Source organism: Pseudorca crassidens, chromosome 20, assembly GCF_039906515.1.
Source record: "Pseudorca crassidens isolate mPseCra1 chromosome 20, mPseCra1.hap1, whole genome shotgun sequence".
NCBI lineage: Eukaryota > Metazoa > Chordata > Mammalia > Artiodactyla > Delphinidae > Pseudorca > Pseudorca crassidens.
This window is the reverse complement of record NC_090315.1, coordinates 49,802,915-49,830,689: the sequence shown is the minus strand read 5'-3', so window position 1 is coordinate 49,830,689 and position 27,775 is coordinate 49,802,915. Positions and strand designations below refer to the sequence as shown.

The 27,775-nt window shown below is 37.1% G+C and overlaps 1 protein-coding gene across 1 annotated transcript in view; it reads left to right on the top strand.

Moving 5' to 3' along the window:
- The window catches only part of GLG1 (golgi glycoprotein 1), a 143,523-nt gene that overhangs the window by 78,178 nt on the left and 37,570 nt on the right, over positions 1 to 27,775 (top strand). The window contains exons 3-8 of the mRNA XM_067719440.1: positions 12,644 to 12,730; positions 16,559 to 16,774; positions 22,156 to 22,359; positions 23,261 to 23,332; positions 24,281 to 24,464; positions 26,762 to 26,976. Coding sequence (XP_067575541.1) covers positions 12,644 to 12,730; positions 16,559 to 16,774; positions 22,156 to 22,359; positions 23,261 to 23,332; positions 24,281 to 24,464; positions 26,762 to 26,976 — 978 coding nt within the window. The remainder of the gene's footprint in view (positions 1 to 12,643; positions 12,731 to 16,558; positions 16,775 to 22,155; positions 22,360 to 23,260; positions 23,333 to 24,280; positions 24,465 to 26,761; positions 26,977 to 27,775) is intronic.

Below are 27,775 nucleotides of genomic sequence, written 5' to 3'. Positions count from 1 at the left end.
CAAATAAGCATCTTGAAGATAGAGACATATATTAGAGTTAGCAGATAAGAACTCCAGAGATAACTACGATTAATACATTCAATGTCATATATATGTGTCGTATATATATTTGTAATACATTCAGTGTCTATATATCTCCCCATATTACATACAGTCTGACATTAAAAGGAGAGTGACGTGAAATCAAATCTGTGCAAAAAGTACCAGGTGCTTCGGCAGAAACTTGTGAGAGTACAATGGGGACACAAGAGTGAATTTTGCCCAGGTGGGTTGATGTCAGGAAACACTTAATAGTGGAGATTATACTTGAGTTGTGTCTCAAAAGAGGAGTAGTTATATATCTGAAATCACTCTGTGTCCACATTATTTGATAGTTTGAATGGGAGACTGCAAGAATAGAGAAGCAGGTTGGCTGCCTAAGTTGACTACTTATTCTACAGAAGGTCTAGATAGGTCAGAGATTTAAAGTAAAAATAAAACCACAGGAGTAGTAGAAGAAAACATGAACAGAGGGTAGGGTTTTTAAAACATGATACAACCTCAAAAAATATTTAAAGAAAAAAAAAGATTTATAAATCTGATTGCATTAAAACCTCAGAAAAGGGGACTTCCCTGGTGGTAAAGACTTCACCTTCCAATGCAGGGGGTGAAGGTTCAATCCCTGGTTGGGAGCTAAGATCCCACATGGCTTGTGGCCACAAAACCAAAGCATAAAACATAAAACAGAGCAATATTGTAACAAATTCAATAACAACTTTAAAAATGGTCCACATCAAAGAAAAAAAAATCTTTAAAAAAAAAACTCAAAAAAGAGATTTGAGGGTTTTTTCCTCAAAAATATTATGTAAATTATGAAAAAATATTTGCAGTGCAGATGAAAAGGACTACATTCTTTAATAGAAAGTGCTGTTAATAAACATAGAAAACAGACATAAATAGACTATTCACAGGGAAAGAAAAAGATGTCCAGTAAACAACAAAAATTTCAATTCTTTCATAAAGTGTGAAAATTAAAAGAAAAGTGAGTGCACTGTTTTTATCTATCTGATTAACAAATATTAAAAATTTGATAAATATACAGTATTGACAAGCATATGAAGATTTAAGCATTCTCTAGCCCACCAGTCAATGGCTACCCATTGGCCAAATCCAGACCACTGCCTGTTTTTATGCATAAAGTTTTATTGGAACACAGCCACACTCATTCAGTTACATACTGTAGCTGCTTACCATGTTATAATGGCAAGGTTGAGTAGTCACAACAGTGACTATAGTTTCCTGAAAGCCTAAAAAATTTACTTTCTGGCCCTTGTGGGAAAAGTTTGCTAAACTCTGCTCTAGCCTATGGATAGGAATATAAATAAGAAAAACTTCTTTATAAAGCAGTCAACTTAAAATGATATTTGTTATGGCATTATTATGGCATTATTTATTAAGCAAAAGATTAGGAAAAAATCCTCAAAAATCTATTAATAGACTGAATCTGACAGAGAGGAAGCCCAGAAAGAAGCTCCAGAGAGGTGGAGAAAGAAGCTGATCTCCAAAGGATATTACACTGCTGAAAATGGGGACAAATAGTATACAGAAAACGGAAAGATTGATGTCCTAATAAAGAGAGATTAGGGCACAGACACAGGAGAAGATGGACATCTACAAGTCAAGATGAGAGCCCGCAGAAGAAATTGGTACTACTGACACCTTGATCTCAGACTTCTACCCTCCAGATTTGTGAGCAAATAAATTTTTATTGTTTAAGCCACCCAGTTTATGGTATTTTGTTACAGCAGCCCTACCAAACTAATACACTTGGGTTGGGATGGAATGCATTATAATTTTTCCCATTAAAGTTTTTATTTTATTTTTATAAATTTATTTATTTATTTATTTTTGACTGTGTTGGGTCTTCATTGCTGCGCGTGGGCTTTCTGTAGTTGCAGCAAGCAGGAGCTACTCTTCGTTGCGGCACGCAGGTTTCTCATTGCTGTGGCTTCTCTCGTTGCGGAGCACGGGCTCTAGGTGTGTGGGCTTCAGTAGTTGTGGCACGCGGGCTCTAGAGCGCAGGCTCAGTAGTTGTGGCACACAGGCTTAGTTGGTCCGCGGCATGTGGGATCTTCCCTGACCAGGGCTCAAACCCGTGTCCCCTGCATTGGCAGACGGATTCTTAACCACTCTGCCACCAGGGAAGCCAAGTGAATTTAAAAGTAAAACTATTTAAAATAGCATATAAAGCATCAAATACATAAGAATAAATCTAACAAAAGTATGTAAGACATCTCTACAGATAACTATAAAATATTACTCAGAGAAATTTGAACACCTAAATAAATGAAGAGATATATTAATATATACTATGCTAGTGAGTTGGAAGACTCAATATTATAAAGACGTCAGCTCTTACCAAATTACAGATTCTGTACGATCCCATTTTTGTTGTTTCAAAAAATAGTAAGCTGATTCTAAAATTTACATGGGAACACAGTTTTGACCAATAATAGCCAAAAGTCTTGAAAAGAACCAAGCAGAGAGAATTTCACCACCTGATTGAAGACTTAAAGTAGCAGTAATTAAGGCAGTGTGGCAGAGGCACAGGGGTCAACAAGTAGACCAGTGAAACAGAATGAGTCCAAAAACAGACTCATATATAGATAGACACTCGAATAAAAAAATCTTAATCCTTACTGCACACCATTCACAGAAATCTATTCTAGATGCATTATAGATCTAAAGGTGAAAAGTATAATAATAAAACTTCTAGAAGATAACATAAGAGACTATGTGGGATAAGCAAAGATTTAATAAATGGGAAACAAAAAGCAGTAAGCAAAAGCAAAAGATTGATAAATCAGATTATATTAAAGTTTATTTCATTAAATATAGTATTAAGAGTGTGAAAAGACAAGCCATAGAGAAGGAAAAAATATTTTAATCCTTATCTGACAGTACGTGCAGAATATATGAAGAATTCATACAAAGCAATAAAGAAAAGACAATAGGGCTTCCCTGGTGGTGCAGTGGTTAAGAATCCGCCTGCCAGCGCAGGGGGACATGGGTTCGAGCCCTGGTCTGGGAAGATCCCGCATGCTGCAGAGCAGCGGGGCCTGTGTGCCACAACTGCTGAGCCTGCTTTCTAGAGCCCGTGAGCCACAACTACTGAGCCTGCAGGTCTGGAGCCCGTGCTCCATGGCAGGAGGGGCCACTGCGGTGAGAGGCCTGCACACCCCAGTGAGGAGTGGCCCCTGCTCACCACAACTGGAGAAGGCCTGCATGCAGTAATGAAGACCCAACGCAGCCAAAAATACAAGATAATAAATAAAATAAATATTAAAAAGTCTTAACTATTAAAAAAAGAAAAGAATCCCACTGCCAATGCAGGGGACACGGGTTTGAGCCCTGGTCTGGGAAGATCCCACATGCTGTGGAGCAACTAAGCCCGTGCGCCACAACCACTGAGCCTGTGCTCTAGAGCCTGCGAGCCACAACTACTGAAGTCCATGCACCTAGAGCCCGTGCTCTGCAACAAGAGAAGCCACTGCCATGAGAAGACCGCACACCGCAACAAAGAGTAGCCTCTGCTCACCGCAACTAGAGAAAGCCCGTGCACAACAACAAAGACCCAACGCAGCCAAAAATAAAATAGATAAAATAAATTTTAAAAAAAAAGAAAGAAAAGACAACAGAATAGAAAAATGGAGAGGATAAATTTAATCAAGGAGGTGAAAGACGACGTGTATATTGAAAACTACAAGACAGTACTGAAAGAAATTGAAGAAGACATAAATAAATGAAAAGATATTCCATGCTCATGGGTTGGTGGAATTAGTATTGTTAAAATGTTCATACTACTCAAAGCAATATACAGATTCTGTGCAATTCCTATCAAAATTCCAATGACATTTTTCACAGAAATAGAACAAACAATCCTAAAATTTGTTTGGAACCGTAAAAGACCCCAGATAGCCAAAGCAATCGTGAGAAAGAAGAAGGAAGCTGAAGGCATCACACGCCCTGATTTCAAACTATATTACAGAGCTATAGTAATTAAAACAATATGGTATTGGCATAAAAATAGACACATAGATCGGTGGAACAGAATATAGATCCCAGAAAAAAACCCATGCGTATATGTCAGTTAGTTTACAACAAAGGAGCCAAGAATATGTAGTGGGGAAGAGAACAGTCTCTTCAGTAACTGGTATTGAGAAAAGTGGACCACTGCCTTACACCAGACACAGAAATTAACTCAAGACCTGAGACCATAAAACTCTTAGGGAAAAAAAGGTGGTAAGCTCTTTCATAGGTCTTGGTGATGGTTTTTTGAATGTGACACCAAAAGCAAAAATAAGGCGAGGCTATATCAGACTAAAAAGCTTCTGCACAGCAAAGGAAACAACCAAGAAAATTAAAAGGCAGCCTACTGAATGGGAGAAAATATTTGCAAATCAAATATCAGATAAGGGGCTAACATCCAAAATGTATAAAGAACTCATACAAACAAACAAAAAAACCCAATTAAAGAATGAACAGAAGATCTGTATAAACACTTTTCCAAAAAAGACATACAGATGACCAATAAGTACGTGAAAAGATAATCATCAGAGAAACCAAATCACGAGATGTCACCACAAACCCGTTAGAATGGCTGTCATCAAAAGGACTAGAAATAACAAGTATTGGTGAGGAGGTGGAGAAAAGGGAACCTTTGTGTACTATTGGTGGGAATGCAAATTGATACAGCCACTGCAGTGTGGAGGTTCCTCAAAAAGTTAAAAATAGAACTACGATATGATCCACTTCTGGGTATTTATCTGAAGATAATGAAAACACTAACTCAGAAAGATATGTGCACCCTCATGTTCATTGCAGCATTATTTACAATAGCCAAGATATGGAAACAATATAAGTGTTAAATGGTTAAGAAAATGTGTGTATACATATGCATACATACACACACACACAATGGAATATTATTCAGCCGTAAAAGGAAGGAAATCTTGCCACTTGAAACAACATGTATGGACCTCGACGGCATTATGCTATTGAAATAAGTCAGACAAAGACATATACTATACGATCTTTCTTTTATGTGGAATCTTAAAAACAAAACAAAAAAAACACCACGCTCATAGATACAGAGAACAGATTGGTGGCTGCCAGAGGTGGGAGAAATGGGTGAGCTGGTTTTTGTTGTTGTTGTTTTAGTTTAAATAAATTGAATTTTTAAAAAATAGAAATTGTTCCTTAAGATACAATATAACTACTGGATGGACAAATTTAGGTTAAGCCCTTAAGTAAAAACAAAAAGAAAGAAAGAAAGAAAAGAAAAATGGGTAAGATACTTGAACATCCATATCTTAAAGATGATACTTGAATGATCTACAAATAAATGGAAAGGTGCTCATCCTCGTTAATAATCAGGGAAATGGAAATTAAAACCTGAGTGAGATACTAGTATCTACATTCACCATTAGAACTGCTAAAATTCAAAAGACCGACAGTGTTAATACCAAGCATTACTGTGAATATAAAATAAGGGAGCTTTTGTGATCGTTTCGGCAGCACATATACTAGAATAACGGAGTTTTCAAATATTGATAGTGATAATGTAAATTAGTGTAACTACTTTGAAAGCTGTTGGGTATTACTTAGTAAAGCGGAACTTAGGCACAGTATATAATACAGCCTTTTCACTTCCAGGTACTTACCGCACAGAAATGCTTATGTATCTGTCTATACATGTAAGGAACATTTATAGCAGCTCATAATAGCCCTGTGAGTAAACAGTTAACAAAACCTTCCTTTCCCCTTCAGGAGAATTTCAATCCTGTTAACTATGTAGCTCAGTTCCCTGGTGATCTAGTAAGGGTAAAATACCAACTAAGGTTCAAGGCAGTATTACTTAAGATAAAAATGACCCTGATTGGTAAATTCTATATGGACTGGGGAGAACTATAAATGAATTATAAATACTCATTGGGGGTGCCATACTATAGGTTTCCCTGAATGTGGTGACTCTTGTACCTGGGTGTGTGTGTTCCTTACAGGGATCCTGGAAACTATGCCCAGAGGGCTGTTTCAACAGATAATGGCTCGCATGGGGCTTGAGGTTTCTAAGCCAAAACTACCTCTTCCAGTGCCTGTTGGGAGTGTTGTCTTCTCACACCTGAGCCGTCATTTGGAGAGAAGATACCGCCAGATGGCTACACAGACTGTTGCCATGACTTCCATTGGAGAGGAACAATTGATGCTGCCCTGCTGACTGACAATTTGTGGTTCCTGTCTTTTATCCAGCACAGACCTTTCCACAAACTCCAGACTCCAAGTGCTGATTTCACGTTTCTACGCTGTCTCACAGTCATTTCTAGAACTGAACTCTTGATTTTCTACCTCTAAACCTCTCTTGTTCCAGTCTTCCCAATCTCAGTTCTTCCCATTGCTCAAATCAAAAACCTTGAGTCCTCTTGTCCTCTTATATCCCACATTCAGTCTGTTAGCAGCCTTGCTGTCTGGCGCTCCTTTTGAAATGTGTCCTGAATCTGACCATTTTCACTGGTACCCCCTGGTTCAAGCCATCGTCAGTTCTCTTTTGTGCTTCTTTAATAGCCTCCTAAGTAGTCTCCCTTCTTCTGCCCTTGTCCCTCTACAGTCTGTACTCCATGCTACAGCCTGAATGATTCCTCTAACAGTCAGGTCATATTACGTCTCTGCCCAAAACCCCAGAAGCTTTTTTCTCACTTATTAAACTCCCAGGTCCTTAACAGTGGCCTACAACACATGCAGAGAGTAGAGACCTGCTCCTTGGCCTCTTCTACCACTGTCCGCCTTGATAACTCTACTTAGGCCACAAGCAGCCTCCTCGCTATCCCTCAGATATTCACAGAATGTGCCTGACTTAGGTCTTTTGCATTTGCTGTTCATCATGGAACAGTCACCTTTTCAGGATGTTCATTTTCCTTGTCCTCCTCTATTAAAGCACCCCTCACTCGTCACTTCAGTTCTTTTATACTAGCTTAATTTTCTTTATAGCATTCAATACCTGATCTATTTATTTGATCATTTGCATATTATCTTTCTCTCCTTCATACAGTGTAAACTACTTGAGGGCAGGGATTTTGCCCTTCTTTGCTCACATCTGTCTTGAGTGGTACCTGGTATATATTAGCCACTCCAAAAAAAAAGAAAAAACTTGAATGAAAAATATGAGAAAATTTCCAAGAACTGAAGGATGAGTTTCTAGATTAAAAGTGCCCATGAGTGCCTCACACCATGGATGGAAAGATAACCCAAACCAATTTTAGGGTTCTGAAAAGAACCCTGGGAGTAAATAAAAGATCTCAAAAGCTTTCAGAGAAAAAAATAATAATTAAAGTACTGGGAGTTTGAGTAATATGATACTTCTCATTAGCATTACTGGAAACTAGAAGAGAGTAGACCAGTGCCTTTAAAATTCTGAGGAAAAATTATATTTAGTCAAGATAATACAAAATAGACATTTCATACATAAAATTTTTCAAGACATTTACTACCCATACATGTTTTCTCATAAAGCTACTAGAGGATGTGCTTCACCAAAATGAGGGAATACAGCAAGACAAAGAAAACTAAAGAATCCAGTAATTAGTGCATCAGGCTAAGAAAAAGCAAAGGAATTCCAAGGATGATGGTGAAGGATGACACCTGTGCAGAGGCTTAGATGGCAACCAGTCCTGACTGAAGCAGGAAGACGGAAGACTCCAAGAGGAATGTCTCACCTGAGAGATCACTTGAAGCATTTGAACATTTTGAGAGATTTGCTTTTCCAGTGAAGAGATGGGGGATTAATTAGTAATGGGTATATCGAAAATAGGCTGATGAAATAAATGACTGTTAACTATATGACAAACTAAAAATTGAAAGAAATATAATATTCTATATGGCTCATTATATATAGTATTTTTACATAATCAAGAACGTAAATACTGAGTATCTAATGACATTATGATTTAACTATATTGGGAGGATTGGGATCAGGAAGAGGGTGTAAGAGTTCATTCCTTACCTTCTATAGTATAAAGCTATTATACAGTATCTAAAACTAACAGGTCAGGCAATTTTAAGCAATTTAATAGCTTAAAAGTATGGAGGTAATTACCATAAGAAAAAGGTAAAAGAATTGTCTCTGGGTAATGGGTAGGACTTTAGAAAGGGACTTTGTGGGGGACTGCTTGTTTGTTTAGATTGACTACCTTTGACTATTTAACTAAACAGACAGCTTTGATTTTAAAAATTTTAAGGATGAATGGAAGAGTAAGTAGATTAAATAAACTTAGACTATACTTTAAAGGAGCTTGACTGTGAAGGAAGAATTTTCCTTCATAAGTCAGACAGAGAAAGACAAATATCATATGATATTGCTTATATGTGGAATCTTAAAAAAAAAAGGGTACAAATGAACTTACCTACAAGAAAGAAACAGAGTTACAGACGTAGAAAACAAACTTCTGGTTACCAGGGGGCAAGGCAGGGGAGAGGGATAAATTGGAATATTGGGATTGACATATACACACTACTATATATAAAATAGATAACTATTAAGGACCTACTGTATAGCACTGAGAACTCTACTCAATTCTCTGTAATGGCCTATATGGGAAAAGAATCTAAAAAAGAGTAGATATATGTATATGTATAACAGATTCACTTTGCTCTGCACCTGAAACTAACACAATACTGTAAGTCAGCTATACTCCAATTAAAATTAAAATTAAAAAAAAGAATTTTCCTTCGCTCCCCACACCCAAATCTTGTCATTATTCTAAATAAATATCTCAAATATATCCCATCTTCTCCCATCCAAAAACTCTTGCCTTTTAACTGGCCTACTAACCCCCTCAGTGTAGCCCTTCTCTATACAACCAGAGTTCATCTTTTGAGTTCTCTGATTAAAATTATCCATTAGCCTCTCATTTCCTTTAAGGTAAAATCCAGATTCTTTAATATCAGCTACAGTAGTGTGATCTAACACCCCTTCTCCCCTGATCTTTCATACCCTCAACTCCAGCCATTCTGAACTATGGGATTCCCAGAAGTTATCATTATTCTTTCTGTCCTTTCTACGCTTGCAGTCCTAGAACCCCAGTCTTCCTCAGTTCATCTGACAAAATTCCTTCTTACTCCTGGCCCAGTATAACTTGACCACTACCAGCCTCACCTATCCCTCCTCTACAATCACTGTGATATGTTCTTTCCTTGTGTTCCCATAATATCTTCTGCTTTCTTCTGTTACCACATTTATCACACTGTGTTTTTATTGCTTATTTTCTTCCCAATCGAACTCTTCCATCTTTTGTTTCCTGTGGTTGAGCTTCTTGAGTACTAAGACAGTGGCTTTTTAAATTTTTTTTTTACTTCCACCTGTCTCAACTTTGTCGCCTAACACAATACTCAGATTATAGTAGTTACTCAGTACATATTTGGGGGGAGGGAGTTGGGTGCGTAGATGGATTCAAAGATGAGAGTCTTAAATTTAAGGAAATTGAAGCTGAAATACATCATGCTAACCAGTAGTATTTATTGTCAAATTGCAGTTATTTTTCTTAGTTGATTATAGCCACTCAGAGGAAGGGACACCTATCAAATATGGTGTAAATAATCACCTCTCAGTAATCAAGTGTAATGTGTGTTTATCTGTTTTCTAGAGGAAAATGTACTTGTGGCAACCTATGTTGAATTCCCTTTTAACCTATATTCCTGAAAGAGAATAATAAAGCGTTAATAAGTCATATTAAAAGTGAAAGACCAGAAAGTAGATTAATGGTTGTAAAGGATGGAAGTAGGGAGGATGGCGAGTGATAGAACAGGCATGGGGTTTCTGCTGGGGTGATGAGAATGTTCTTGAATTAGAAAGTGGTGATGGTTATGCACCCTTGTGAATACGGTTGACCCTCGAACGACACAGGTTTGAACTGCACGGGTCCACTTATACATAGGTTTTTTTTTCAGTAGTAAATACTGCAGTACTGCAGGAATCTGAGCATGGGGAACTGTGGATGCAGAGGGCCCCCTATAAATTATACTCAGATTTTCAACTTCACAGAGGGTTGGTGCCCCTAATGTGGCCGTTGTTCATATGTCAACCATATACTAAAAAAACACTGAATTGTACACTTTAAAATCGTGAATTTTATGGTATGTGAATTATAACTGAAAAAGTGAAAAAAGGACGAGGTAGAATATTTAGCATTAGACAATAGTATCATAGTTATCTGGGAGGAGTCCTGTTCGTAAGGAAATTTACACCTATTATCAGAACGAATAAGGTTCCAAATTAAAAGTTAAAGACATTCAAAAGATCTAAACGATTATCTGAATGGTTTTTGTCAGAAAATCTGTTTCTAGCCCAATCATAGGACATCTGAGTTTGTATTAGATAAAGTAAGGAAATACTCTGTGGTTTGTATTTATTTTTTTTGACATTTGTTGCTGTTTACTCCAACTCTAAGTACCAAACAACTTTTTTCTTTCTTGCATTTTCCCTTTTTTTCTTTCTTTCTCTTTCTTTCTTTTTTTTTTTTTACATGGAAGAAATGCCATTGGGTCACCTGCAAGTCACTCTATAAGGAGGACATTTTTAATCTGTCTTTGGTTTGATGTACATATATAATCAGAATGTGTTGCCTTAATTTTAAAATATAACATTTAATTACCATGTAGTACTGACTTAGATAGATGGTAATAGATAGATAAATAGTAAAATATATTTGTCCAGTTCTAACCACATCTTTTGAATCATGGGATCTACTTCTGAGGAGCCAGGAGGCCTAAGATGCCTTCAGTTAGAACTAAGCTTCTCCTATATCTATTCTCAGTTTGGCCTTATATGTCCTATTGGTTGAACTTATCATGGTATAGATTTGTTATTTTGTTGATCCATTCAACAGATATTTATCAATGCCTATGTGTTACATGCACTCTTCTAGGCACCGGGCATATAGTAGTAAACAAGGCAAAAGTCCCATCCTCTTAAAACTTTCATTATAGATAGTAGCCAGATTCTTAACCCTTTTTCTAAAAACTCACTTATTGATGATAGTTGGGCGATTAGAGTTTTTTACTGCTTTTCTTTGTTTTTTGGTTTTGAGGAGGGAGGAGAAGAAATCCTCCTCATCCTTTATATTTTATTTCTTCACAAAATCTTCCTCAGCACTCTTATGCGGAATTTACTGCCTGTTTTTGTGTTGTTCCTAATGCACTTTATATTAGCTTCTGTTCTACTTCTAAAAAGCAAATCCGGTCATGTCACTCCCTTATTTCCCTTTTAGTGACTCCCCATTACTCTTGGGTTAAAGTTCAGACATGACTTACAAGGGCTTTATGATCTGGTCCTGGCCTGTGTCTCCACAGTCAATCCTCCATTGGACTTTCAGTTCGTCTAACATGCCCTGCTTCCCATTCCAATGAGCTTCCATGCATGCTGCTTTATTTACTTAAAACAGTCTTCTTACCCTTTTTAATATGGCTAACTGCTACTAATTTTTCAGATTTCATCGTAGATAGCATTTTCTCTGGTAAACCTTCCCTGACCAAACCCCCTACTGCAGTGTGGGGTGCTTCTCCCCTGTACTGCTGTGGCACCTTGTGATGCCATTAACCAAATACACATTACCTGCTATTACCATAGCCACCACTGGACAGTGTTTGTCTTTCCCCTCCTGTTTTAACCCCCAGTTCCTAACACAGTATGTGCTCAAACATTTGCTTCTGTTTCCTGTAATAACCTATGAAGCCCTTGAGATTAGACTGTGTGTGGTACATCATAAGAAGTGCTAAGCAGATGTTTGAATGAATCAGTGAATGAGTGATTGTATTCTTTAGTCTTGGAGTGCAGCCATCTGAAAGAAAAGCTTGTGAACTGCCCCTCCACCCCCCAAACCTCTTCACGTTCTACGTCATACAAAGCCCCTGCTCTGTCTCTCCATCCGAGCAGAGTTTAAGAGCTCATTTTTGCTACTTTTCAGGAATTGAATCATGTATTGAAATTTTTTAACTGAAGCTGCAAAAATAAAGTAATATTCAGCCCTCGCCCATGAATAGTAATGGATTTAGAGATTTCATAGCTTAAGACATGTTAAAACAGTTGTGTAAAATAGACCTTATCGTGTATATGTCAAGTTGAGGGTTTTAGAGGAATAAAGAAAGATGTGTCAGGAAACTAGACTCTGGACAACACTCCTTCATAAAAATGATGTGTGAAAAGCACTGTTGATTGTGAAATCTGCAACTAAACCTACCAATTCTTGAGCTCCTGGGTTAGACTTTTTGATTTAAGAATTTTGCGTATACAACCTATTTATATTTTCTCTGAAACCCTTATCAGGAATTTTCATTTTAATTATTTTCCTGACTTAAAAAAAAATTTGTCCTTAAGTAAAAAGAGAAAAATGTATGTCCGAATGGTAGTGTTTTATTTTGTCTGCACATTTTTTCCTTTTATCTGTAAATACAGTGACATTTTATCTTTTTGTTTGTTAACTGAAGTGTGAATATGTTTTATCTGACTCTGTATAATGGAATTTTATCATTTATAGTAAACCATTGATGTTAAATTTCATACTATTCTAACTGGAGTTTTTTTGGCTTTTTTGTTTTGTTTTTCTCTTATACCTAGTTGTTATGGAATTATAAGCTGAACCTAACTACGGATCCCAAATTTGAATCTGTGGCCAGAGAGGTTTGCAAGTCTACCATATCAGAGGTAGGTTGTGAAAGAAAGAATTTTGTGCATATTTAATGACTTAGAAGCGAAAATTACATCTGTTGACCAGACCAGTCATTAAGGGAGGAATGACTGATTCAGTTACTTTACCTTTCTTGGAATTAACATATGTCTTGGCTCAGAGATAGGCTAAAGAGGTGTAATTAGACTTCTTTTTCTTAACATTTACCTACACTTACAGTAGGATACTGTTGATTCAGACAAGTTGGAAATCAGGCTCTTTTTGTCCCCAAATGGAGAATACAATCACTTCTGTCACACATTGTGCTCTCACACATTGTACAATCTGCTTGTGACTGAGGCGTATCAGAATGGTTTCCCCAGGAGGCTGATAAACATTCCTAAGTGTTTTGGCTATGCACTTGGACCAGTTGAACCACAGGGCATATGCTTCAAATAATAGGAGTTAGCATTAAAAAGGTTTGTAAAAAGATTGTATATATTGTTATAAATGGATATTGAGTATAAAAATAAAAATAATTACTAAAAATGTATAACATTATATGGATGCTAATATGGTGATATTTTTCAATCATTTCTCTTGGCTCAGTGTAAATATCAAATAATATTAGTGAAAATTGTGGTATTGAAATTTTTATTTTAATTTATTTTATTTTTTAGAATTAGTGATAGAAATTCCATGAAGCTGGGGATTTCTTCATACTGAAAGAATCACAAAGAAAATAGTTGCCATTTTTTTACCTCCAAGTTAATAATCACAGATCTTGCATCATATAGATTTGTCCCCAAACTACCCTATTGATGACTTAATTCAGGACCATTTTCTCCTGAGGTCTTAAGGAAGACTCTACTCCAACCAGATAAGTCCTCAGCTTGTGTTCCTAACTTTCGTTATTATGGGATCTTGTGGAACCTGTTTTCTTCCTCAAACTTTCTACTACTGAATCAGATATGATTTATTCTTTTAAAGCAGTGACCTTTCTTCATATGCGTTGGGGCTTCAGAATATAATAGCTTATTTTAAAGCATTGATCTTCAGCTTCTAGGTTCAGTATTACGCACCTCAAACTCCCTATGTGACTCGTGTACATACCAGTTTGAGTGCCATGTGGAAATTTAGCTCATAGACTATGCAGGTTCATCAGAATAATCTCCCCCTTTGCTGGTTTTATCCATCTGTATTTATAAAATGAAACTGGCTTCCTTGTAATGTACATGTTATGTTATGGCCCTCTTGTAACCTTTTGGGGTGTTGTGGTTTTATAAAAGATTAATGTAACAGGGACACTCCTCCCTCCCTAGAGGGAGATTATACTGGAGTCAAGAAAATTAAATATCAGGAAGAACATAGTTGCCAACAAAACATTTTATTCTACATCTCCCTCTTATCTTCTTTCTTAATTCTGGAATCCTTCCAAGGAGGAAAACAACATCATAAGAATACTGAAGACTGCCAACCAAACTTTTTATTTACTCTCCATGATTGAGTCAAATGTTGCCTGCTTTTCTCCTGCCTCATGTCAAAAATAGAGTGACTGTAGCATTTTTTAATGGCACCTTAAGCATCTGCTCCCCAGCCACTTCAGAGTTTACTCCCATTCATAAATATGTTGACGATTTAATGCTGTTTTTTGCTGTTAATCTTAGAAATTTCTTTTATTAGACTTCTCTCCAATAGAGTGGTTGAAGAAAAGCATACACTTTTAATTCAGACACTACATCTGGTTGTAATTGGTGGTGAACAAATAGGTGTTTCAGTAAAATCTCAGGTGATGGAAGCTAAATATACATTTAATTTCTTATTGAGGCTCCAATGCAAAATGTTTCTTGGTCTTTCTTCAGAGTTTTAAACCATTGATTGCCCAGTATTAGAGCCTATACGAATACTACTTCATTGTTTTAAAACCCAGGTGTCTGCCACTAGTCCTGTGTTTTTCATGCAGGGTTTTTCCAGTGGTTGAATTACAAATGCTGAGACTTTCAAGCAGCTATTTCTCCTTTCACTTTTGAAACTTACCTCTGTTTTGCTTTTAAAAAATCACAAACAAACAAACAAAAAACCCTTTTCTTGGAAATACATTCACGGCCCTCTCTTTAGGCATCACCCCAAAAAAAGAGCTCAATGTTAAGCTGAAAACATTACATTCAGCTTGTTGACTGTTGAAGATCTCTGCTGCCTCTTGAAGCCAGTGTGAGGCTATTTAAATTTCCAGGTTTGCTTCTTTAAAAGTAAACACGATTTCCTCTCTTGAACTGAGTCTTTGACTTGCTCTGGATTTAATCCTGGGGTTAGACATGAAGAGACCCATCGGCCCATAGGACAATTAGTACGTGGTATATCCTTCACCTAGCACCTTTTGGAAAAGGAGATTGTATTTATCTTATCAAGTGTACATGTTTACCATAGGTGGTGTAATAGTAGAGAACGGTCTCTACTGGTTTCAAAAAAACCGGTAAAATATTCCCTTCTCATTTTTTTTTTCCTTCTCATTTATATTGGAAACAGACATTTACATTTGGCTCCTTCCTCTTGTCAAAACTGCCTTTTTTTTTTAATTGCTCCAAATGCAACAGGCTTTTTCTAAACAACCTTCTCTGCTTTATAATTCAAGCTTAAAACCGTGTAAGTAGATTTCACTTTTTTATGCCTGAATTTCAACATTTTGGGGCTATTTTCCTTCATTAGCGCTTGTGATTTTGTGTACTTTGCAGGAACACTACCCATGTGGAGTCACGCTGTGCTTGATCCACTAGATCATATGTCTAAACCACCCAAATTAGACTTGCAATGGCCTTCCCCTTCCCAAACTTCTTGCCAGACTGCACTGAACATCATTTTTTTAAAATAAATTTATTTATTTATTATTTATTTTTGGCTGCATTGGGTCTTTGTTGCTACGTGCGGGGTTTCTCTGGTTGTGGCGAGTGGGAGCTACTCTTTGTTGCGGTGCGCAGGCTTCTCACTGCGGTGGCTTCTCTTGTTGCGGAGCACGAGCCCTAGGTGCGTGGGCTTCAGTAGTTGTGGTTTGCGGGCTCTGGAGCGCAGGCTCAGTAGTTGTGGCGAACGGGCTTAGTTGCTCCGCAGCATGTGGGATCTTCCCGGACCAGGGCTGGAACGCGTGTTCCCTGCATTGGCAGGCAGATTCTTAACCACTGCGCCACCAGGGAAGTCCCTAAACATCATATTTAAACATATTTCTGTTCTAGACCACAGTGTTGAAGCTGGGATTCTACTAGGTTCAAAAACATATGTCCAAATCCATAGTTAATTCAGAACACATTAATGTCATGTCAAGAGGTAATAGTACGCCTTCCTCCCTCCCTCCCCTTGGTCATTAGGTTTACCTAACATTAATAGTTTGCTGTGTAGCTTGGCTTGGGATATGCAACTAGACTTTAGTTCTGCACCTGTTTTTCAGACCTATTCCTTAGACTAATCTTCTCACTGTCCATTGTGTTCTTTGCATGGATAAAGGGACTTCTCAGTAGAATCATTATAAAAAGAGCTGTCAAAAGCTCTTTTCAATAAATACAGTTTAATCAACTTTGTCAACAAAGCTGAAAATTTTTAAAAAGCTCTTTTTACTCCATTTAAACATGAGTTCTACCTAAGCATTTGTATATGTATGTATTTTCTTGCAAAGCATATTAATCAGGTATTTCCTAGAAGGTGCAACGATCTGAGTAGGCATGGCACACGATTTTCTTTAAAACACAAGCATTTCTAAGTGTTTTCCTTTTTCTTCCCCGGAAGAAGAAACAAGAAAATATCATTCTCTCTTTTGTAAAAGTTGTTTGGTAACAGAATAGTATAATTGTGTAAAACAGCCACTTTCCTTTGAGCAGATCAAAGAGTGTGCTGATGAACCAGTTGGAAAAGGTTACTTGGTTTCCTGCTTGGTGGATCACCGAGGCAACATCACTGAGTACCAGTGTCACCAGTACATCACCAAGATGACAGCCATCATTTTCAGTGATTACCGTCTGATCTGTGGCTTCATGGATGACTGTAAAAATGACATCAACATTCTGAAATGTGGGAGCATTCGGCTTGGAGAAAAGGTATCTACTACACTGCCTTCACCAAAGGGGTCTTACAGACTCGATGGATGAAAAGCTTTGTATGACTGGCATGGAAAAATTTAGGGCTAGAGGTAGACTTAAAGTTGAGGTCCAGACAGCCCCAATATCTAAGGCTAGTTGGCCTGTGGGTACACTTCATCTGTTTGTAACAAAATGTTTCGATACTGTATGGGGGAGTAGAGGAATTAATATCTGCTAAGATTAGTGTTAGCTTCAAAATGCAAAACCAGCTGCTGATTACCTATAACGTTCCTCTAGAAAAGTATTCAGTAGTCCTTTGGGAAAAGTAGTTGGATTAGGAGGGACTCAAGTTCTCTAACCTTTCTTTGCATATACCTCACTGTTGCCATAAAAAAAATTACTTAGTAAGCACACCAGTATAAAAGAAGATAATGTATTTAAAAATTAGAAAATTTAAAAATATGGAAGGTACTTTTAGCTTCTCAGAAGAAAGCTACTCTGTAAATGTTATATATGTTATGTTCATCTCAGGAGAACTAGTTTTAGTAAAGACAGGAAAGAAAATAACTACCTAGGTTCTTCTTCCTTAATTATATCTGATCTTGTTTTTGTCCTTGTTAGTCTGTTGTCCAGAGGGTCACAATGGAGGTTCAGCCAGGTTAATGCTGAATTTGTTTGCTTAGCAAAAATGAAAGAACTCCTGAAAAGTAGCAGATGCCGGTGGGAGAGGTAGTCTGAGACCTATGTATGGCATCAGCTGTTAATTGCTGCTGCTCATTAATCTGCTGTTCAGGAAGTACGAGAGAAAGCAAAATCCATTTGTGCCTTTGCCCTCTGTTCAGAGCACTGTGACTTGCAGGCTTCCATCCCTGACTGGGGGGCGTGGTGTTAGAATTCTGGAACTGCACACACCAGTTCAAATGAAGGTTTGAGCGCTGGTTATTGTCTGGCTGTCACCAAATACCCTTTGCTTCATTCCAGCACAGGGCTCGCCCTTTCACAGGGAACCTCTGAGTCAGTCTTGAGAGCGCCGTGAACTGGCATTTAGCTTTCAGGCAGCTAATGAAAGGCCAGTTTTAATAAAGAAGGGTGATTCTTCACTTTCCCAGCACACTGTAGAAATGGAACAAAAGCATTTAAGTCACCCTGATAGTTCAGGAAGCGCCTCTGACTTTATTTAGGGTGTTGAGGGTTATATCCAGTTCCAAACCTCGCTCTTAAAAATCTTCATATAAGTGTAACAGACACACTTTTCAGGACTCAGTGATGACACATTTTCATTTTTGTGGTTAGTGATCCATGCTGTAGAGCAGACCATTACAATTCACCTCTCTTTGTAGTAGTTCTTCCCTATTGCCCACAAAGATAATCGCTGGTTAGCTTCCCACTAGCAATCTGAACTGTTAGTGCAAAACCTGCTTTCAGCTGCGTGTACAAGTTACTAAGTCTGCACTGACTTGAACCATGGTAGAATATAACAGTGCCAGAGCCCAAAGATGTGGCAGTGAGGATTGATTTTTCAGCTTAGTTAAAATAACAAAAAATGTTTCCATGGACCATCCAAATGCACATTTTTGTCATTTTCATCTTTGGCTCTACCTGCCAGTTAGATGAATTTCTTTTTACTCCAGACCCCCACCCTAGCACCCTAGAATGACTCATGCCTGCACTTCTGAAAAAGCATGTTCCTTTCTATGTAATCCACCCTATTGCTACAGCCAAGTTTAAAAATGATAGCAGTCTGTCCTCAGCCCTTCTTTGCCTTTTTCTAACTATAGTTTACTTCTCTGAAGCCAAGTTATTTAGTTTTGAAAATTATCCTGAAAATTCATAAAGTCAGCTTCTGACCACAGAAGAGAACACACTCATCAGTTTTAAATTTGTTACCCTGAAGCTTGCAAACTCCTCTGTGACTAGCTTTGAACTCACCTCCAAAGGCCAGAGGAGAGGGGTCATGGTTAATCTGTTTATACCCTGCCTCTGTATGAACATATAAATGTCATAATTTCAAAACTATAATGATTCTTTCAGAATGTTAATATATGTAAATTTTTAGAACAAAGACTATATATTTAATAAAACATTTAGAATTTTCTAAATAAATATTTTTAAAATGAAAAGGCAGATCTCCAAAAGTAAATGTAAATAATTTATATCATTTGAAGAGAAAGTAGAATGTAGCATCCAGTACAGGAACTTAATTGCAGACAAGTGCCCCATATTATTACTACTTTTATACTTTTCACACACTAGTTTTATCATTTTATCCTTTTCTGCTTTTAACCAACTACTTTGAATAGTTCAGACATTCTTTTTCTCTCTTTACCTATGGAGGTAGATCACAGAAGACATTACAGATGTTGAAACGGAGAATGGTTAATAGCAGAGATGAAAACTGAGTTCTTGCCCACCTTTTTGTGATTAGTGTTATCCTTCTCTGGTCTTTCAAAAAAATTTTTTAATAAGGCAAGTTGTATGGAGAAGAAAAAATATTACCTATTGAACTGCTAAAAACTGATCGGGACCCTAGTAATAGTTTGTTGTTTTTTTTGTTGTTGTTGTTGTTGTTTTTTGTTTGTTTGTTTGTTTGTTTTTTGCGGTACGCGGGCCTCTCACTGTTGTGGCCTCTCCCATTGTGGAGCACAGGCTCCAGATGTGCAGGCTCAGCAGCCATGGCTCACGGGCCCAGCTGCTCTGCAGCATGTGGGATCTTCCCGGACCGGGGCACGAACCCGTGTCCCCTGCATCAGCAGGCGGACTCTCAACCACTGCGCCACCAGGGAAGCCCAGTAATAGTTGTAAGACAGACATTTGTCTCACCACAATAAGAATTTTAAAAATTCATTTTACGTCCATTTACAATATCATTTGTTATTCATATGTCAAGCCTGCATATTAATAACTTTTTAAAACCTAACCCTAAGTAATTTCATTTTCTTGTAGGTAATGTGCTGCTGTACAGTTCCTTGCTTTCATTCATATTCAGTAATAACCCTACAGTCTTCTTTGTCAAATATTTGCATACATTTCAGTTGTATAACTCAAATGGGCTGAACTGAAAAGCTCAGAGACTCTGGGAAACTGAGAAGAATTCCTGAAATATCTTTATTAGAAAAAATTGTCTAAAGTTATGATGAATGAAAATATCTAATGGAGGTGATGTTATGGCACAATACTAATATGTGGTGCTACAATTGCTATAATTAAAATTACATCTCACATTCCGTAGAGGATTTCAAACCAAACCATGGTGCTGGTGCATTTAAACAGTTGTAAACCCTAAGTATACAGGGAAACACTTAGACTCATTACAGGGAAATCATTTCTTTACCCTGTGATGTCAGAACTGAAGGGTAAGTCTAAATCGTGAGTTGACTATCATGCTATTATTTTCAACCTCTTTTATGTGATTGTGACCTAATTGCTAGCAACCTCTCAGTAAGTTATTATGAGCTACTAAAATTTGGTATAGGACATTATTTCATTAACACAAAATCATGTTTATAATAATCTCTTGTAAACTGTAAATAGTAAGTGACTGATATGTTTCCAAATCTTTGTTATCACAGGTTTGTTTTTCCTTTGGGAAGTGGAAATGGGTAGGGCTCTTCTAAGTGGGCCAAAGTCAGACACATTTTAGTGTCACTCATAAATTAGGAAGAAAAAATAAGCCTTACTCTGAATTTCTGGGGTTGTGTCCACTTTTCTCTCTGTCCTTATCTTTTTGTCACTTGTCCTTCAGAGTTTTTTCTCCCTTCAGAATTACTCTCTAAAAAAGCTTTTTGCTCATCTCAGGTTTCTAAGCATTGGATGGAATCATAAAGCTAGTGAGAAAGTTTGAGGTACAGATAGAAAATAGGAAGGCACGAGAATCTGCTAGTAGAATGTGCTTCCTGATCTTTTTTGGATCAGAAAACCTTTTGAAATTTAATGAAAGCTATGAACTTTCCTCAGGAAAAATATACAAAACCCACATACAAATTGTAGGAGTTTCATAGCACTCCAAGATCTAAAAAATAAATGGTGAACTGTTAGCTAGGTGCCTTATGTTCTGCAACTTGGACGAGTTGATAAACTCCTTTAGGCCTCTGTTTACTCAACTGCACAATAGGTATCACAGCTCGTAGCCCCTTTTCACAGGTATATTAGGAGAGAACATGAAAATTTTCATGAAAATACTTGGAAATAAATGTGCTGTGGAACAAACCCTATTACAACAAAATGGAAAAAAACTATATACATTTTTTGTTGAATTGAAATTTTAGTAAAATAGATGTTTCCCTACCTAGTTTTAGGAGTCTTATATACAGTTGATTTCATAAACATGGTATTTTACTATAATGAGATTTTATACCTAGTTTTAGGAGTCTTATATACAGATGATTTCATAAACATGGTATTTTACTATAATGAGATTTTATACCTAGTTTTAGGAGTCTTATATACCTAGTTTTAGGAGTCTTATATACAGATGATTTCATAAACATGGTATTTTACTATAATGAGATTTTATATACGTGCGTGTGTGTGTGTGTGTGTGTGTGTGTGTGTCAGTAAAATGATAACACTGAATTTTCTGCTGCTTTGGTTTGGTATATTTATGTATATACCTCTCAAGTTTTTGAAGCATATCTTCTGAGTATAGGAAATTAGGACTCTTGAATAGAAAGTGTTTAGGGGAAATTTTTCATATTTTGAACGATTGAGTGCTTGTGGTTGCTATGGGGTAGATGCAATGTACAATTAAAGATAATTGGATGGTTTTAGGAAAGCTCTCAAAAGCAGTTTGTATAAATGGTGGTAATCTTGTTAAATCATATTAAGATAAATCCAGAACATCAAAGTGAACAACATTACACTAAAGATTGGGGTCTTTGCGGACAGTATAAAATAGAAAAAAGAGAAAGAGGGTCTCTATAACATATTTTCTCAATGAATTTTGAGGTTTGTTGTTATTTTTTAAACTTGACTAAAGCACTATTATTTGAGAAATACCTAGCCCTTAGAGGTAAATGAACAGATATTTCTGCAGTGTTCTATCAGTATTGACAATGAACTGTGATCACTACATTGGGCTGATGTAATTTCTTTAAAATTTTCTGACATTTTAAACTCTGAAAAGTCAGGTTCTTGTTTCTAGTGCAAACTAAACTGACTTAAATTTCCCAGGATCTGTATTTTCATTTATAGCTTGCAACTATTACATTCTTACCAAAGATTATCGAGGGCATTTTCTGTAACTTTCACAATGTGGTTGGTTCTCACCCTATTTCTCAATAGAACATTGATAAACAATTGTGTGTTGAGTTGGCTTTTTGGTTTTTTGGTTTTAACCAAATGATGTTTATTTGATGCTCATGGTGGTGAGTTTTTAAATGTTAGTATCCTTGCTGTTTTAGGATGCACATTCACAGGGTGAGGTGGTATCATGCTTGGAGAAAGGCCTGGTGAAGGAAGCAGAAGAAAGAGATCCTAAGATTCAAGTCTCTGAACTCTGCAAGAAAGCCATTCTCCGGGTGGCTGAGCTGTCCTCAGATGACTTTCACTTAGACCGGCATTTATATTTTGCCTGCCGAGATGATCGGGAACGTTTTTGTGAAAATGTGAGTCAGCTCAGAAACTGTTCTTCTTTGCTTCCTTTTCTTCCTAAATATTTTTTTTATACTTGATTCCAAAATTAAACCAACACAAGCTGTCACATGTAGAAAAGTCACTGAAATGGAAGGTGGAGTTGGTCCCAGGATAACAGAAAGTTATCTGGGTACTGGATACGGCTGCTCAGCCTTGAGGTAACATCTAGTTAACACTTGGCTTCGAACAGTCTCCATACGTTGTTTTTTCTACTCTATCTCACTTCTCAATTTCAGTTCTTGGAAGTCTGTTTTATATATAGGAATCCTATCTTACCAGGGAATCCCATTCACATATATTCCGTGGCTAAAAATTGGCCATATTACGTATTTATATTTAACTACTTTTGGCTAAGACGAAGGAAGCAACAGGTGGCTAACTTTTAAAACCAAATCCTTGGTTACTACCTGCGTACCCTATAGAAGACCTTACCAACCCTTTAGGCAGAAATAATCTCCATCTTTACCGCAAAGGACTGAGCGTGACTTGTGTACACTCCCACTCTGCCTGCTGTTTTGAATTAATAGCTTTAACTACCAGAACCACTGGTCAGAGCCAATGCTAGAGTTTTATTGACTCTAGCATAAAGTTGTAAGAAGAGAGACTCATTGACGCTTCTCTTGGTTTCCTAATTAACAGTATGTCTGGGAACACATGACAGTGTATTCAAATACCATGGGAAATTTTTTTTCATCTTTACTGCAATCGTTACTTTCTTTCAAAGGCTACTAAATTTTACAAATGGCTGAGCCATATGTTCAAAGGTAGTCATCATTATAATAATTTAACAGAAAGTTCTTTATAAGATTGTGGATATTGCCCAGCGTAACTACTTAGCTAGTGATGATGATGATGTTATATTCCATCTTACAGACACAAGCTGGTGAAGGCAGAGTATATAAGTGCCTCTTTAACCATAAATTTGAAGAATCTATGAGTGAAAAAGTAAGTATTACTTTGAAACAAACCCGCATTTTATTCATTTTCTTAAAAGCTTTCTCAAATCCTCTCAAACAATATTCTTATAAACTCATACCAAAATATAAAATACTGATACAGCTTGTCCTTTTCAGGGGTAAGATACTTGGCTTTTAGTAGGAAACCAAAGCATATTTCACCTAAACCAAAAAAATTAAGCTTCTCGTGATATCTGGACTTTGGGACGCCAATGGGGAATCAATTTGGGGAGTAAAATCAGAGAATTTTATGTCAGAATTACACTGAAGCCATCCCTATGTACTCAAGAAGTTTAGACTAACCAAACCAATACGCTTCATAGATAATTAGCGATTTAATTTTTCAGCAACTGTGTCATTAAGCTTTCTCATTACTGTTAGTTCTTTGTCCCTGGATGAATGCAAGAATCTTTCATGACTTTTGAAAGTCGTTATTTTTGGCTTTGCTATCCTGTCACTTACTTTCCTGTGCGGCTGAAGAAATGTTTTTCATTTCACTTCCTTATATCATTTAGTATTGAATAATTATATTTTAAAAGTATAGTAGAATGGAGCTTCCAGAGTGTTATGTCAGTTGCCACTTTCATTCTGGTGGAATTTACTTTAGGGATATTGTTGAAGAGGAAAAGAATACTTTGTCAAGTTAATGTATTAGAATCTACCAAATATTTATGTGTTTTGGACAGTTGCTGTTGTTGCAACAATCAGCAATTCACCATAGAATTCCAGGCTTTCCTGCTCATATACCCCTGCTTCTTGCTACACTAGTTCAGCACACTTGTGCTCAATTTTAACCAAACCTAAACATAGACATTTTGGTAACCACTGCAGTTGTTTACTGTACTTGGCCATGAGCCTCTGCTTGTCTTAGAGGTACATGTGAACGGCTCAGCCTCCTGAGCGGTCTCACAGCTCCCTTGGTGCCCTCTTTTCTCAGTGTCGAGAAGCACTAACAACCCGCCAAAAGCTGATTGCCCAGGATTATAAAGTCAGTTATTCATTGGCCAAATCCTGTAAGAGTGACTTGAAGAAATACCGGTGCAACGTGGAAAACCTTCCTCGGTCCCGGGAAGCCAGGCTCTCCTACCTTCTGATGTGTCTGGAGTCAGCTGTGCATAGAGGTAAGAGTTAATTTCTTTTTATCCTTTTCGCTCCTTTTTGGATCGTCTCCTGCTATGTGGGCTCTTTTGAGTACACTTGTACCTTGTGACTCTGGAGCCTTTCTTTGTAAGCAAAACTCTAGGCTGAAGGCTTGGTATCCCTAAGTCTTATTGAAGCCCCTTCCTCTTAACTCAACAGCCCTAAATTTTGTTTTTCTTTACATCCCAGCCTTTTTAAAGTAAGGTATATTTCTCAAATCCAATTTAAAATTTTTAAAATGCATGTCACACAGCAATTTTAGGAGAGTCAGGGAAGCGTAATGATTTAGCATATGAGCTTTGGGTCAGAGAGATGTGACTTCAAATGATGGCTCTATCACCATACTAACTGCCTGGGGACCATTATTTATGTTTCTTAATCTCTCCAAACCTCATTTTTCTTATCTATAAAACAAAAATATATTACCTGTGTTGAGGAGTTCTTGTGAGGATCGAATGAGGTTTTTTGGCATAGCACGTAACATACGGTAAGTGATAAGTAAGTACTGTTATTATTCTAACAGTGTTGATATAAAGAAATTAAGCAGTGAAAGAAGGAAGGATTACCTTATAAGGTCAGACTCGGGGTCTGTTCAGTCCAAAAGTCAATCCCTGATAAAGGAACTAAGAAGGATGTATAAAAGGTCAGGGTCATTCAGAAAGAACATTTCTTAACATGGACTATAGGATGTAAAAATGAAATTTCTAGCTGTCGAATGAATGATGCTAGGACAATTGCCTAGTGATTAAAAAGTTAAGTGGAAAAAGATCAGTTGTTAAATAAAACTCAGAACTTTTTGTTGAATTTTTTTCTCATATCTGGGTAGTGAAAGACTCCTAAGCTTAAAAGCAATGGAATAGCAACCAGAGACCATGCATGTTTGGTATTCATGCAAACGAAGGACGTTTTGGAGGAAATTGGAGAATTTTGATTATGATCTGGGTGTTTGATGAAATTTTCTTGAAATGTAAAGGTGGAGATTGTTGACTACTAAAAGCATATTATAAAGCAGAATGCAAAACATCTAATTTTGGTATTTAAAAAATAGAGAGTTAATCTCCTTAAACTGCAAATTAACAGGAAACACAAAAAGACTCAGCAAATAAATGGTCAAAGGATATGAACAGATAATTCATAGAAGTTATACAGATTTTTTAATACTAAAAAGTCTGACCATGTGAGTGTTAGTAGGATGTGAAAGAACTGGAACTACACTATTGATGGGAATTTTAAATTTCTACTTCGGAAAATAGTTGGCCCGTTTCTTAAGAAGTTCCGCATACATCTAACTTATGACCCAGCTGTGTAAATCCTAGGTTACCCAAGATATATGAAAGCATATATCCATATAAACTCTTGTGTATGAATGCTCATAACAGCATATTTGTAATAGCCCAAAACTGGAAATAACCCAAATGTTCATCAGCAGTTTAAGGGATAAACGAATTGTAGTGTAGCCACATAATGGAATCATATTACTTAGCAGTAAAAAGCAACGCACTGTTGATTTGTGGCTGAATCTCAAAAAATCTGAAAGAAGTCAGACAAAAAAAAAAGAGTCCATAGCATATCTATATGAACTTCTGAAAACTGCAAACTAGTAAAATAATGTGTAGTCACAGAAAGCAGATCATTGGTTGACTGGGCATGGGGTAGGTGGGTAGAGAGGAAAGGAAAGGAGGGATTCTAAACGAACATGTGGAAGCTTTTGGAGTTGATGGTTATATGTTCGATATCTTGATTGTGGTGATGGTTTCATTGATGCGTACATATGTCAGACTTATCCAATTGTATGTTTTAAAAGCATAGTTTATTATATGTCAGTTATACCTCAGCAAAGCTGTTTTTTTTTTGGTTAAATTTCATAAGTTTTCCCAGATGGCATTGACAGCTCAAAGAAGAGTTGGGGAGCTGTAGTGAGTATTTGAAGTGAAGATTTTTCCACACGCTTAAAGGGTGTAAGCCAGTCGGGATTTTCCTGGCTTTGATTTTTACCCCAGTAGTTATCTTATTGATAAGACTTCTGTTGGCAAAACATACGCATTACTAGTTCAGTAGTATAAAATTCTGTATAAGGCAGAACACTGACAGGATAAACCCTAGTCTTTGGAGTATTAAACTCATTTTATGCTGATAAAGCTTTTGCTAAGTTCTCTGCTTTTCAGTCTAGATAATAGTATGACTGGTATATTCTAGGGAAAAACTTGTACTTTTAATATGTGGTAATATCCGATCCTGTAGCTCACCATCCATAATGTTGTGACTTAAATCCTAACAGGGCGGCAAGTGAGCAGTGAGTGCCAGGGCGAGATGTTAGATTACCGCCGCATGTTGATGGAAGACTTTTCTTTGAGCCCTGAGATCATCCTGAGCTGTCGGGGGGAGATTGAACACCACTGTTCTGGATTGCATCGAAAAGGGCGAACCCTGCATTGTCTGATGAAAGTAGTTCGGGGGGAGAAAGGGAACCTTGGAATGAACTGCCAGCAAGCGGTAAGGACAGATTTTCCGCTGCCGTTGTTAATGTTACGGTTTATCAGCCGAGGAGCCTCTTCCTGACGCTGTCCCAGCTCATTTATCTGGATCATTTGTGACATCACAGTGAACCTTAGGTATTAAGAACTAGACACAAAATACTGTTTCTTCAGGCATATCAGAGTAAAAACGTGGAATTTGCTGCAGAGCAGAAGTTTGAGCTCATAATAAATAAAAAGAGCTATACAGTAAACTTAAAGAAATAGATTAAATGCATTGTTTACTGGAGTGTTTAAAGAAGAGATATCTGGCTAGATTGTATTTACTAAGGCAAACCGGGTTCTGGTAAATCAGAAAAGGTCTTCCAGCAAAAGAGAATGTGCCTCTCCCACCACTTTTGATTGAGTTGAGGCTGAAAGAGAGCTGAAATGAATTGAAACTTTCTAAGATTCTCTTCGTGTTACTGATATGCAGCATGGCATGAATTCCTGGCCTGAAGGATCAAGAAAGCATGTCGTTTTCAAAATCCCACCATCTTTTCTTGTTCAACAAGGGCAGCTGTGCATGGGAGGGTCTGTCTCTACCGCCAAACTCTACAGTCAGTTCTGTAAACACAGTTGGAAAAAATTAGTGTGCTTTGCTTGAGAAGATAAAGTTGTTCTTGATAAACTTGATAAACAGTTGAGTAACTATAGATCAGGTACATATTATAATTTAACAAAGTATTATAATAGATACAGTGCATCTGTTTCATTACCATTATCCATGTTTATTGCTTTTTACCGAATAAGAGTCTTTGAGCAATTTACAATACGAA